Here is a 12762-nt window from a genome sequence, read left to right as displayed (position 1 = left end):
ATAAATTACTTCTTTTTCTTTCAGGATGCTGATGTTTCAGCATGTTTGATAAGGACCCAGTGTGGGCATGAAATCCTGTCACCTCTTTAGTGCATGGGGAAAGAGCAGTGGTTTATATACTGCTTGCACAGCATGTGTGTATTCCTGATGATACTTGGCAGTAATGCATACACAGACAGACTCCCACCCCCAGTTTCTTTCCCTTCTACCCCAACCCAACAACTCCTGCATCCCCCCCGCCCCCGAGAAAAAGCCTTGTCCAAGTGTCAGGAGCCTGTGAGAGACAAACCTACAAATCTTTTCCCTCTTCATACTGCCAGCAGAACCCCAGTGTCTGTAGCAAAGATTTGTACAGCTCTCTGCCACTGCCTGGCACACACATGCACCAAATAATTACTACTGCCCAAGCCTTACGTTCTCAAATCCCAAAAGATGTATAAAAGGAATATTCACATGGAGAGACAATTATCCCATGCTTCCCAGCCTCTTGGAAGGAAGCATCATTACGTACTAGAGCAAACTGTTTGGCAGATACTTTCTGGGATGTTAGCTTCAGACGTGGGGCCATCTAGTGACACAACTGGGAAGAGGATGGATTTGGTTTTAATAACAAAACCTGTACGTTGAAGGTGTATTTGTACTTTGCATATGAATAAAAGATTGGTATTGTCTTCATTCTGGTTTTCTAGGGAAAAGAATCAAACTGGCTGGGGAGAAAAGGAAGAACCCATGTCACACGTGAAGTCTTTACTACTTTTTATTGTCTTGATGAAGTCATGCAGCTAGTCTGAGCCAGTAAGAATGCTACAAAACCATTTCTGGTATCTGATGATTTTTCTAGACCATTTTTGGGAGAAAAGTGTGGTGTAAAAGCTTGGTAGATCAGTAACTCTTGAATCAAGTAGATCAGTTCCTAAGAGGCGCTGCACAAGAAAAGAAACCCTTCTGTTATGCAAACAGAAAACACTGACACCCCAGGGTGAAAGGATCTTTTCCTTATTATTCTGAGGTGCTGACGTTTGGAAAACAGGTTTTGAATTGTGGTCCATTTACCATTTTTCCCTGGATTATGTGAATCTTCCAAAACAGGGTTGGAGGTGCAAGAAGGAAGCTGGAGTCATTACTTGCTGAGAGTCCAACATTCTTCTAAAGGCAACTGGCTACTGTATGTTGAGAGAAATTAACTGTTGTGTTTGCCTGCATATCAAAAGGCAGAAGGATCGCTGCTACCTCTGAATGTTTACACACATTATGAAAACACAGGGATCACCACAGAAAACAAGCACATTGTCCCATGCTTGAGTATTTACAGGAATACTCTGAGGACAGAGGAACTGAGAATTTATCTGCCTGAAAACCCTGGCAGGGCTGGCAACCCATGTTTGGAACTTTCCTTGAAAAGAATTTGCATTCTGCTGTGTCTCTGGCTGTTGTTAATCCCACCAGGTTACTCTTGCTATCCTCAGAGGTTGTAGCATTTTAAGGATAACATTTTAAGTCCCAATATAAATGGTGTTACATTGATGGGCTGCATCTCAAATACTCTTCTAGGCAGACTTGCTTTAAGCAGTTTAGTACAACGTTGTGTCTACGTATGAGCAACCCACTTCCACATTAACACAGTTGAGTTCTTGTGTTCCCCAAGCAGAAGCAGAAGCAAGCCTTTACCTTGAAGAAGACCCCCATGTAAAATCAGAACTTCATTCTGTCTGTGCCTTGTGTTAACAAGAATGCAAACAGCAGTGGTTAATTTTGAGAAGTCAGGTATCTGTCCAAAGAATCACAATCACAAGGCTGGAAAAGATCTTTAAGATCATCAAGTAAATTAACTAAGATGTTAATCAGCTGATCAACTGACAAAGGTTTGCACTAGATTGGATCTGAAAATCAGAACAGAGATACTGATGTCTCTGCTCCCTGTTCTGTGAAGTTTCTATAGAAGAAATAAAACTGAAGGACCTTTCAACACATAACTGTTACCAAATTGCAGATCCTGCCAGTCAGTAGTGCACAGCTTTCTGTACCAACCCCACAAAGCCATGTCTCCTGACCTCTCACCAGCCTTAGCCTGCCCTGCACCTTCTCCATGAGCTACACAGACATCTGTGCATCGGAGCCACCAACAGCTTTAGCTCTCCACTTGAAACAGCTCTGCCCATGCTGGCCTCCATTCCTGAACTCCAGCTTATTCTCTAGGGACTGACACCCCTCCTGCAAACAAGCCCACAAAACAACCTGCCTGCCACAGGACTGACAGATGCCAACACTGCCCAGGACTCCTCTGTGTTTAGACAGGAAATGGTAAATCTTACACAGCATGAAAAAAAAACAGGAGCACTTACGAGTGCAAAGTTACTTAAAATTCAGTTTAGCTTTATAGTGATTTAGCCTTCCTGTTTAATTAGTATTTAGAATTGCATGTTGTTTATAGCCACTGGTATTTCAATAGATGTTTAAGTGTTTAAAGTTTAATAAGATTCCATTCTTAAAAGAACAAAAAAATGCATGTAATTAAATTTTCAATTACTATAGGGGATTTTGGGGTCCATGCAATTAATAAAAGCTTAAGGCACTTAAGCATGATCTTGTTTTAAAAACTAAATAGTTGAGCACTTAACTAATTAGCTCCAACCCTTATAGTGCATTCTATTTATTTCTAGCTAAACAAAGGAGTGGTGTGTATTCCTTTCTTTGCAGCCGTTTAAAATTAAACCCTATTAGATTCATGCATCTTTAAAAGCAATTGTTCATTTAGTTATTTTCACACCTTTCAGTAAAACACATTTACATTATAAATCAACCTAGGCTCTTGTGTAATTCCATCGAATTAATGGACCTGCTGAAAGATTAATTTAACCCCATAATGTTTTGTTACTGTTTGACCTCATATTTCTGCATGAATATAGTTGATAGAATGAAGAAGAAAGTTACAGAGAAAGCCACAGTCTGGGGAGCTGGGAAATAAGAACTATACTGGTGTAACATCGTGCCCTTGTACATCCAGGTAGTCAGTAAGGTGAGTTCAGGGGGATCTGCCATCAGGAATTTGTACAAGAGGCACGTGGTTAGCTCTGTAATCACATAAGGGAAGATATTACTACAATGCACATTGTCCCTTCCTTCTTTTCCCTTTGGGATACCAGGGCAGTCGCCAACTATGGGTTTCTTCAAGATCAAGCTGGGATCCATGTGCCAGGACAGAGAGAGCAGATGAGGCGTGATGGATTTGCTCAGGTTTGGGCTGTTTTATTTCCTCCCCATCACCTTGTATCCCCCCAGCTTTCCCTCTTCCCTAGCCCTTTGCATGCAGTATTTGCAGCCTTGCCAGGGGTTACAGAACACTGATGTTCAGGCATTTTTTGGCCTGCTGACAGTTTCTGAGGAACACAAGCAGAGAAGGAAATGGTGAGTTTTAAACGTATAACTTGGCTGCCACTGAATAGAATTTCTTCACACAAAGGCCTTTCTTTGCCCTCTTCTCTTTCCCAAATTCTACAAGCCTGCTGCAGACAATAGAGTTGGCAAAGTTTCTCATGAAGGATTATGAATAGCCTTCATAATTAAAAGCACACAGCCAGTTCACCACAGAAGTTATGGCTGCCCAAGTAGTAAACACCAGAATGCATTGGAGAGGTGTGAGGTTTGAAAGCTAAAGATGTTTTACAATTTGAGCTGGGTGCGCTGGAAACAGAAACCTTCTGATTTCTACACACACACACACACATCCCTTGCATTAGTTACATGCCTCCTTTTGTTAACTCCTGCTCTGACAGTCAGGGACACTCACAGGCCATTGTTCTCTCCCTCTTTTAACAGGAAGATCGCTGAAGTTTAACGCTGACAAGATTTCACTGCTTTCAAGTGATCTGTATTACCAATATACAAAAATGAGTGGACACAAAGTATGTGTCCCAGAGAAGCTGCAGGTCCCTCCTCCCTGGAAGTGCTCAAGGCCATGTTGGATGGGGTTTTGGGCACCCTGAGCTAGTGAAGGGTGTCCCTGCCCATGGCAGGGAGTGGGACTAGATGGGCTTTGAGGTCCCTTCTACCCCAAACCAGTCCGGGATGCTATGGTAAATTATTAAACAAGACAAATTATATATGCTGAATTTACAAACTAATTAATAAGCACTAATTCTCCCACTCATTTGTGTAAATTTGCAAAGTTCCACTGCAGGTTACGATAGCATTGCTTGTCAAGAGTGATTTACAGAACAAGCACAGGGCATATTTAACAATTAAAACCAGTGCAAAACCAATTTATTTGGCAAAACAGAATTATTTGATTTTGAGACCACACTGGGTAGCTGTGAGCAGCCACAGAATTGTAATGCATATAGGAATTTATTGTTTTAAATGTTTAATGTTTAAATTGCAAGAAAACAGTAATTTCCATTCTATAGAACCAATTAATGGGGAAAATGCAATACCAGTATGGATGTGACTGGGGAGCGAGGAATTCCAGTAATTATTTAGTGCTACAAAATAAAGATGTAGCAGCCTTACTTTCTGATACTGTATTGGAATACTGGAATTGATAAAACAGAAACTAGGTAGCTAGGCTTCCTCCACAGAGGTCAAGAACCAGAAAGTCCTTTCGGCAGCTTCAGGTTGTACCTTAGTCATGGACTCACCTAAAAAAATTGGGCTCCAAACTTCTGCCCCTTGTGTGGAACATGACACCTCCCTCTACCTTGTATTCAAAATATAAACTCTGATCCTCACATCCATCCAGCCAAAAGGCATTGGAGAAGTCAGTTTATAAAGCAAAACAACCCCTACCCAGTGGTTACAGCTCAGGGGGAAGAGTTCCCCATCTTCAAGTCCAAATGTTTCTGCATTTAGCAGTCAAAAACAGCCCTGGGACCAGGGCCACACAAATCCCCACTGCTGAGGGTACAAATGACACTCTTTTTCCCCCTCATTTTCCTTCTGTGCATTAACACTGTTTCCATACCACATCTCAGGGCGCTATTCCCAGTGGCTGGGATCTGAGCCTGCTCTCAGGCTTACCAAGAGCCTGCGCCGGAGGCTCCTGGTCCTAGGTAAACACACAATCCGCTCATCCAACAGGTTGCTGCGACCTACAGCTCCCAAGGCCGCCCCTTTGCGAGCAACCCTGCCCCGCTCACGCACGTAGAGGTACAGAGAGCAATTTTTAGCAGCCCTTGCAGCGCGGCCCTGCAATCTCTCCGGCTCCGGGCGAATCTGACCAGCAGATGGAAGCAAAAGAACAGGTTAAGAAACTGAGCAGCATCCCGCTCCTTCTGGGCGGAGACAGGGTGGGACTGCACAGCCCCGACCTGAGGAGGAGGGAGCTGGGAAAGGGAAAGGGAGAGGGAGAGGGAGAGGGAGAGGGAGAGGGAGAGGGAGAGGGAGAGGGAGAGGGAAAGGGAGAGGGAAAGGGAGAGGGAGAGGGAGAGGGAGAGGGAGAGGGAAAGGGAGAGGGAAAGGGAGAGGGAGAGGGAGAGGAAAAAAAGGGAAAGGAAAAAAAGGGAAAGGGAAAGGGAGAGGGAAAGGGAGGCTCGTCCTCTTTTCGCCGCGCCCGCTCAGCGGACGGGAGCTGCGGGGAGCCTGCCCTAAGGACAAGGAGCACTTTCTTCCCGCTAAGGGAAAGGGAAGGAGGAGCCTAAGGGGAGCCAGGGCAGCTGTCACGCCGCTGAGCCCGGGCACGGCCGGCTCCGTCCCGCCCGCCATGACACCGCCGCTCCCCCCGCGCCTGCGCAGTGTGGGCCCACACGCCGTTTCCATAGCAACGGGTACGCGCGGCCTGTCAGATCTTACCGCCTCCCTCGCCTGAGACGTGTTTCGGAGCGTCCGGCAAGAGAGCTCCATCGGGGCGGTCACCGGGCCCGGCCGCGGGCGGGTACAGCCTGCGGGGAAAGTCACGGCGGGCTCACGGCAGCAGCACCCGACCCCGCAGCCCGCTGAGGCCAGCGGGCGCCGTGAGGGAGAGAGGCCCGCCCCGCCGCCCTAACCCAGCCAATCGACATGCCGGAGAGAGAAAGGTTGCCGGAAGTACCCAATCGCGAGTGGAGCGAGAGCGGGCTGTTTAGAGAACGGGCCAATCACGACGCGGAGGGGGGGCGGGGCCGGTGGCACTGTGGGCCAATGGCGTGTGGCCTCACCTGAGGCGGGAGGCGGGACTGAGAGGAGAGCGGGCGGGATGGAGGGCTGGGGGACCGGGGGTGGTCCAGACCCAACCCAACCCACCCGCACCACCAAACCAAACCAGCCCAGCCCAGCCCAGTGTAACCCGTCATTAAACATGTCCACCTCACCCAGATAGGCGAAGTGCACCTGAGAAGCAGCAAAGTGTGATCTGCCCATCTCATCATGGTGAACCTTAAAATGGAGGCTGATGGTTTGCTGGCATTGAGAGAATGCAGGGCAGTGAGAGGGATGGGCGTCAGAGCACATGGAAGCTGTTGCCAGGCATGACTGATTGCTACAGCCTTCGGAGTTGAGGATATGCTTTACTGATACTTTGCCTGCTGGAAGCTGTTCTGAGTCTAGTCGGAGGAGAACATTAAAAAAAACCCACAACCAAACCTGAAAATACATGGAAGGGAGGTTAGAGCATAGAGTCACAGAATCATAGAGTCACAGAATGGTTTCAGCTGGAAGGGACTTCAAAGATCATCTAGTTCCAACCCCCTGCCATAGGCAGGGACACCCTCCACTAGACCTGGTTGCCCAAAGCGCCATCCAACCTGGCCTTAAACACTTCCAGGGATGGGGCTTCCACAGCCTCACTAGCCACCCTGTGCCAGGGCCTCACCACCCTCAGAGTAAAGAATTTGTTCCTAACATCTAACCTAACCCTGCCCTCTTCCAGCTTGAAGCCATTGCCCCTTGTCCTGTCCCTACACTCCCTGGTGAGCAGCCCCTCTCCCACTTTCCTGTAGGATCCCTTTAAGTCTTTAAGCGTTGGTATGCTGCAATTAGGTCTCTTTGCAGTCTTCTCTTCTCCAGGCTGAACAAGCCCAACTCTCTCAGCCTGTCTTCATACGAGAGGTGCTTCAGCCCCCTTATCATCTTTGTGGCCTCCTCTGGACTCACCCCAACAGCTCTGTGTCTTTCCTGTACTGGGGACCTCAGATCTGGATGTCATACTTGTGGTGGGATCTCACCAGACCAGAGTAGTGAGCAGGATCACCTCCCTCAACCTGCTGACCACGCTGTTCTTGACACAGCCCAGGACGCAGTTGGCCACCTGAGCTGCCAGCGCACATTGCCAGCTCATGTTAAGCTGTTCATTGATCAACACCCCCAAGTCTTTCTCCTCAAGGCCATGAGATTTGTCAGGTACAATTTGCCCTTAGTGAAGCCATGTTGGCTATCAACAACCACCTCCTTATTCTCCATCTGCCTGAGCATAGTCTCCAGGAGGATGTTCTCCATGATCTTCCCAGGCACAGAGGTGACACTGACTGGCCTGTAGTTCCCCAGGTCTTCCTTTTTCCCCCTTTTCAAGATGGGGTTTACATTTCCCCTTTTCCAGTCAGTGTGAAGTTCACCAGACTGCCAGGACCTCTCAAATCTGATGGAGAGTGGCTGAGTCACTTTGTCTGCCAGTTCCTTCAGGACCCAGGGGTGCATGTCCCATGGACTTGTGCACCTTCAGGTTCCTTAGGTGTTCTCGAATCTGATCTCCTACAGTGGGGATTTCTTCATACTCACAGTCTCTGTCTTTGCCTTCTGTGAGCTGGGTGGTGTGGGTAGAGCTCTTGCCAATGAAGACTGCTCCAGAAGATCACTCTGTCCTCTGCTACATATGCACTTCCCAGCCAAGGCAACTGCAGATTCAAACTCTCCCCAGGTCCTTCCCATTGGAGACCAATAGCTACTTAGTTCCACCAGCTGTTCTTGGGCAGGGTAGCTACCAGATTCTTCACTGCCATCCCATGCTACTTCTTGCTTAGCATCCTCAAACCCATGTTCTCCAGGCACCCAGATATCCCTCCAAACACAGTCTCCTCAGTACAATGGTCAATGCTCCAAAAGGTCTTATTCTTTCAGTGCAACCGTAGTCCTACTCAGAAGCATTCCCTGAGCCCGTTTGTTACACCTTCCCAATCCAATATACAACACAAGCTTTCTGTTCCCTCAAGCTTCCCTTGCTAAATATCTCCAGTCACACGTACCTCTCATTAGAGCCAATCTCCCTCTACTTTCAGCACTTCCTATTCTCAAAGATGTCCTAAGCAAAAACATGACTTCAGCATACATTAACTGCTCAGGTTGTTGTGCTGCAAGTTTAATGTACTTTAATCCTCTTAAGAATGTAATTTAATACATTTATCTTTTTTTATTATTAAATTTGTCCCATAAACCATGAAGTTTTCAAAGTGGTTCAGATTAATGTTCCTCCATCCAACTTAGGTCCTCTCCTACTAGACTTTGTGTTTAATTTGGTGACCTTAATGTGGTAGTAGAGTAGGCAATGCATTAATTTTCCATTATTGGGTACTTCTGTTTTACGGGTCTGAAAGAGAAGTTCCTGTAATTGGAAGTTAAGATCCAAACCACCCCAATTAAGTTTCCAAGATCGTATCATTAATGTTGAGACAATAGCTTAGATTCTTGGCTTTGCTTAACTGAGAGTTTTCTACCATGTCTTTTAAAGGGGTAATGGTATCTTACACGTGGTTTGCTACTGTTTTGATGGGTAAAGAGAGAGAATCTTCAACCCTCAGACCACAAACAGAGGTAATTTTCACTGTATGTCTGTGAATAAGTCTTTCAAGCTTCCCTTGGACTCAAAAACGCACACTCACAGAGAAGGAGGCAGTGTTCAGGCCTGTGAAATCTGCCGCCCACCCCGAAAACTCAGGCAGTTAAATCTGCAAGGGCTGGCTTCTGCAGCTGAACAGTGCTGGTTGGCAGGATCAAGGTGTCCCCACAGCCCACAGAGAAACCCTGCTAGGGCCTTACATTCAACAGACGTACTTCAATAACAACATTTAACAATGTATAACAATATTCCTGGGTGTACCCCACCTTTCCATTAGCAGGGCAGGGCAGTGTGAGAAGCTGAAAAGCCCTTTAGTTCTTGGCAACAACTAAAACCATCAGTGTGTTATCAACATGATTCTCATCCTAACTCCCAAAGAAGCACTGCAACAGCTACTGGAAAGAATATTAACTCTATCTCTCCTGAAACCAGAGCAATCAGGTAAACAACTTTATTTGAAACAAGTAAATATTTCCTTGCTGTGCTTATAACCAAAATATATGTATCACCCTGGTATGCTAGGATAGACAAGCAAAACTAATTAACTTATACAATTTTTATCACACAGTGCAGTGATAGGACAAGGGGTAATGGATTTAATCTAAAAAAGAGGAGATCTGGATGAGATCTGAGGGAGAAATCCTTCCCAGGGAGGGTGGGGAGGCTCCAGCATAGGGTGCCCAGAGAAGCTGTGGCTGCCCCTGGATCCCTGGCAGGGCTGAAGGCCAGGTTGTTGTTGATTTTCTTTGGTAACAAGCCTAACTCATTTTAGGATGCTTAGCACCTAGCACCTTTACATCTTAGTCAGGAGGGCTTTAAACTAAAGTTGCTGGGGGAGAGGATCCTCAATCAAAAGTCAGAGCCTTACAGAGACAAGGCAGGGGCTCCTGTGGTAGTCAGAGTCAACAGGGAAACACCTGGGAAACAGGTAGAGGGAGCAGTAGGCCAGCTGAAGTGCCTGTACACTAATGTGCATGGCATGGGCAACAAACAGGAGGAGCTGGGAGCCATTGTGCAGCAGGAAAACTGTTATGTAGTCACCATCATGGAAACAGTGTGGAGTGGCTCTCATGACTGGAGTGCTGCCATGGATGGATATAGACTCTTCAGGAAGGATAGGCAAGCAAGGAGAGGTGATGGGCTGGCCTTGTATGTCAGGGAGTGTTACGAATGCCTAGAACATAGTGAGGGTGACACTAGTGTTGAGTGTTTATAGGCAAGAATCAAGGGAAAGGTCAGCAAGGCAGATATGGTGGGAGTCAGGAAAACATTTTTTACTGAGAGAGTTATCAGGGCCTGGAAGAGGCTGCCCAGGGAGGGGGTTGAGTCACCGACCCTGGATGTGTTTAACAGACGGGTAGACGAGGTGCTCAGGGATCTGGTTTAGCACAAGACAGGAATGATTGGACTTGATGATCTTAAAGGTCTTTTCCAACCTTGAGATTCTGTGAGTCTGTTACAGGCCTCCCAAACAAGATGAGGAGGCAGACCAAACATTCAACAAACAGCTAGAAGTTCCAAAATCTTGAGCCGTTGTCCTTGTAGGGGGCTTCAACCTGTTAGATATCTGCTGGGAATACAATACAGCAGAGATAACAGTCTAGGAGGTTCCTGGAGTTTGTTGGGGGTACCTTCCTGACACAGCTGGTGAGGAAGCCAACTAGGGCAGGAGCCCTGCTAGGTCTTCTGTTTGCAAAGAATCACAGAATCACAGAGCTGTAGGGGTTGGAAGGGAGCTGCAGAGATCATCGAGTCCAACCCCCTGCCAAAGCAGGGTCCCTAGGACAGGTCACACAGGTCGGTGTCCAGATGGATCTGGAATATCTCCAGAGAAGGAGACTCCACACCCCCTGGGCAGCCTGTCCCAGGGCTCCCTCACCCTCATTGGGAAGAAGTTTTTCCCCAGATTAGTGCAGAACTTTCTGTGATCCAGCTTGCAGCCATTGCCCCTTGTCCTGTCCCCACAGACCACTGAAAAGGAGCTGGCTGATTCCCCCTGCATCCCCTGCTTAAGATACTTATAGACATTAATTAGATCCCCCCTTAGTCTTCTCTTCTCAAGACTGAACAGTCCCAGCTCACTCAGCCTTTCCTCCCAGGGCAGATGCTCCAGGCCCTTCAGCATCTTTGTAGCCCTTCTTTGGACTCTCTCCCAGAGATCCCTGTCTATTTGACCCTAGGGAGCCCAGAACTGGACACAACACTGGAGGTGGGGCCTGACCAGGGCAGAGTAGAGGATGAGGATCACCTCCCTTGACCTGCTGGCCACACTCCTCCTGATACACCCCAGTATCCCATTGTCTCTCTCAGCCCCCAGGGCACGCTGCTGGCTCATGGCCAACCTGTCATCAACGAGGACCCCCAGGTCCTTCTCCATAGAGGTCTTCTCCAGCAGGTCATCCCCCAGCCTGTACTGTAACAAATGGTTGTTCCTTCCCAGGTGCCAGACTCTACACTTGCTTTTGTTGAACCTCACCTGGTTTCTCCCTGCCCAGCTCTCCAGCCTGTCCAGGTCTCTCTGGATGGCAGCGCAGTGTCCTGCATGTCAGCCACTCCTCCCAGCTTTGTATCATCGGCACTTGCTGAGGGTGGATGCTGTTCCCTCATCAAGGTCGTCACTGAAGATATTAAACAGGACTGGAGCCAACACTGGGCCCTGGGGAACACCACTAGTCACAGGTCTCCAGTCAGATTCTGCTCCTCGAATCACAACCCTCTGGGCTCGGTCCGACAGCCAGTTCTCAACCCACCTCACTGTCCACTCATCTATCCCGTGCTCTCTCAGCTTTGCTATCAGGATGTCATGGGAGACAGTATCAAAGGTCCTGCTGAAGTCAAGGTAGATGACATCCACTGCTCTCCCTCCATCTACCCAACCGGTGATGACATCATAGAAAGCTGTGAGATTGGTCGAGCACGATGTCCCCTTGGTGAATCCATGCTGACTGCTCCTCATGACCTTCTCCTCTTCCAATTGCTTGGAGATGGCATCCAGAACAAGCTGTTCCATTACCTTTCCGGGGACAGAGGTGGACTGGGGAGGTCCCAGTTGACTGGAGATTAGCAAATGTGATGCCCATACACAAGAAGGGCCAGAAGGAGGACCTGAGGAGCTATAGGCCTGTCAGTCTGACCTTGGAGCCTGGAGAGATTATGGAGCAAATCATCTTGCGTGTCGTTATGAGGCACGTGCAGGAAAAGCAAGTGATCAGGCCCAGTCAGCATGGGTTCCTGAAAGGCAGGTCCTGCTTGACTAACCTGATCTCCTTCTATGACAAGATGATCTGCTTAGTGGATGAGGGTAAAGCTGTGGATGCTGTCTATCTGGATTTTAGCAAAGCTCCTGACACGGTTTCCCACAGTGTTCTTCTAGAGAAACTGGCAGCTCTTGGCCTGGATGGGTGCTCTTCTCTGGGTAAAAAACTGGCTGGATGGCCGGGCCCAGAGAGTGGAGGTGAATGGAGATAAATCAAGATGATGGCCAGTCACCAGCAGTGTTCCTCAGGGCTCTGTGCTGGGACCAGTTCTCTTTAATATCTTTATTAATAACCTGGATGAGGGGGTTTGAATGCACCCTCAGTAAGTGCGCAGATGACAGTAGGGTGGGAGTGTTGATCAACCTGAGGGTAGGAAAGCTCTGCAGAGTGATCTGAACAAGCTGCACCGATGGGCCAAGTCCAATGGCATGAGATTCAACAAAGCCAGGTGCCAGGCTTTGCATCTGGGTCATAATAACCCCAAGCAGCGCTACGAGCTTGGGGAAGAATGGCTGGAAAGCTGCCTGGCAGCGAAGGACCTGGGGGTGTTGGGTGACACCCAGCTGAACATGAGCCAGCAGGATGCCCAGGTGGCCAAGAAGGCCAATGGCATCCTGGCTTGTATTAAGAACAGCGTGGTGAGCAGGACTTGGGAAGCCATTGTCCTCCTGTCCTCAACGCTGGTGAGGCCCCACCTGGAGTCCTGTGGTCAGGTTTGGGCCGCTCACACTGAGGTGCTGGGGCGTGTCCAGAGAAGGGCAACGAGGC

General features: G+C 48.1%; 1 protein-coding gene across 1 annotated transcript in view; it reads right to left on the bottom strand.

Annotated features, from left to right (window-relative positions):
- Window positions 1-5835, bottom strand: part of KATNAL2 (katanin catalytic subunit A1 like 2) — a gene marked incomplete at both ends in the record, with an annotated part of 35055 nt that extends 29220 nt beyond the window's left edge. The window contains one exon of the mRNA XM_084278252.1: window positions 5785-5835. Within this exon, the coding sequence (XP_084134378.1) occupies window positions 5785-5835 (51 nt within the window). The remainder of the gene's footprint in view (window positions 1-5784) is intronic.
- Window positions 5836-12762: the final 6927 nt, after the last annotated feature.

This window comes from Gallinula chloropus, assembly GCF_964237585.1.
Source record: "Gallinula chloropus genome assembly, chromosome: Z".
In the NCBI taxonomy this organism is placed as follows: domain Eukaryota; kingdom Metazoa; phylum Chordata; class Aves; order Gruiformes; family Rallidae; genus Gallinula; species Gallinula chloropus.
Note: the sequence above shows the minus strand (reverse complement) of the source record. Positions and strands in the feature narration are given on the sequence as shown.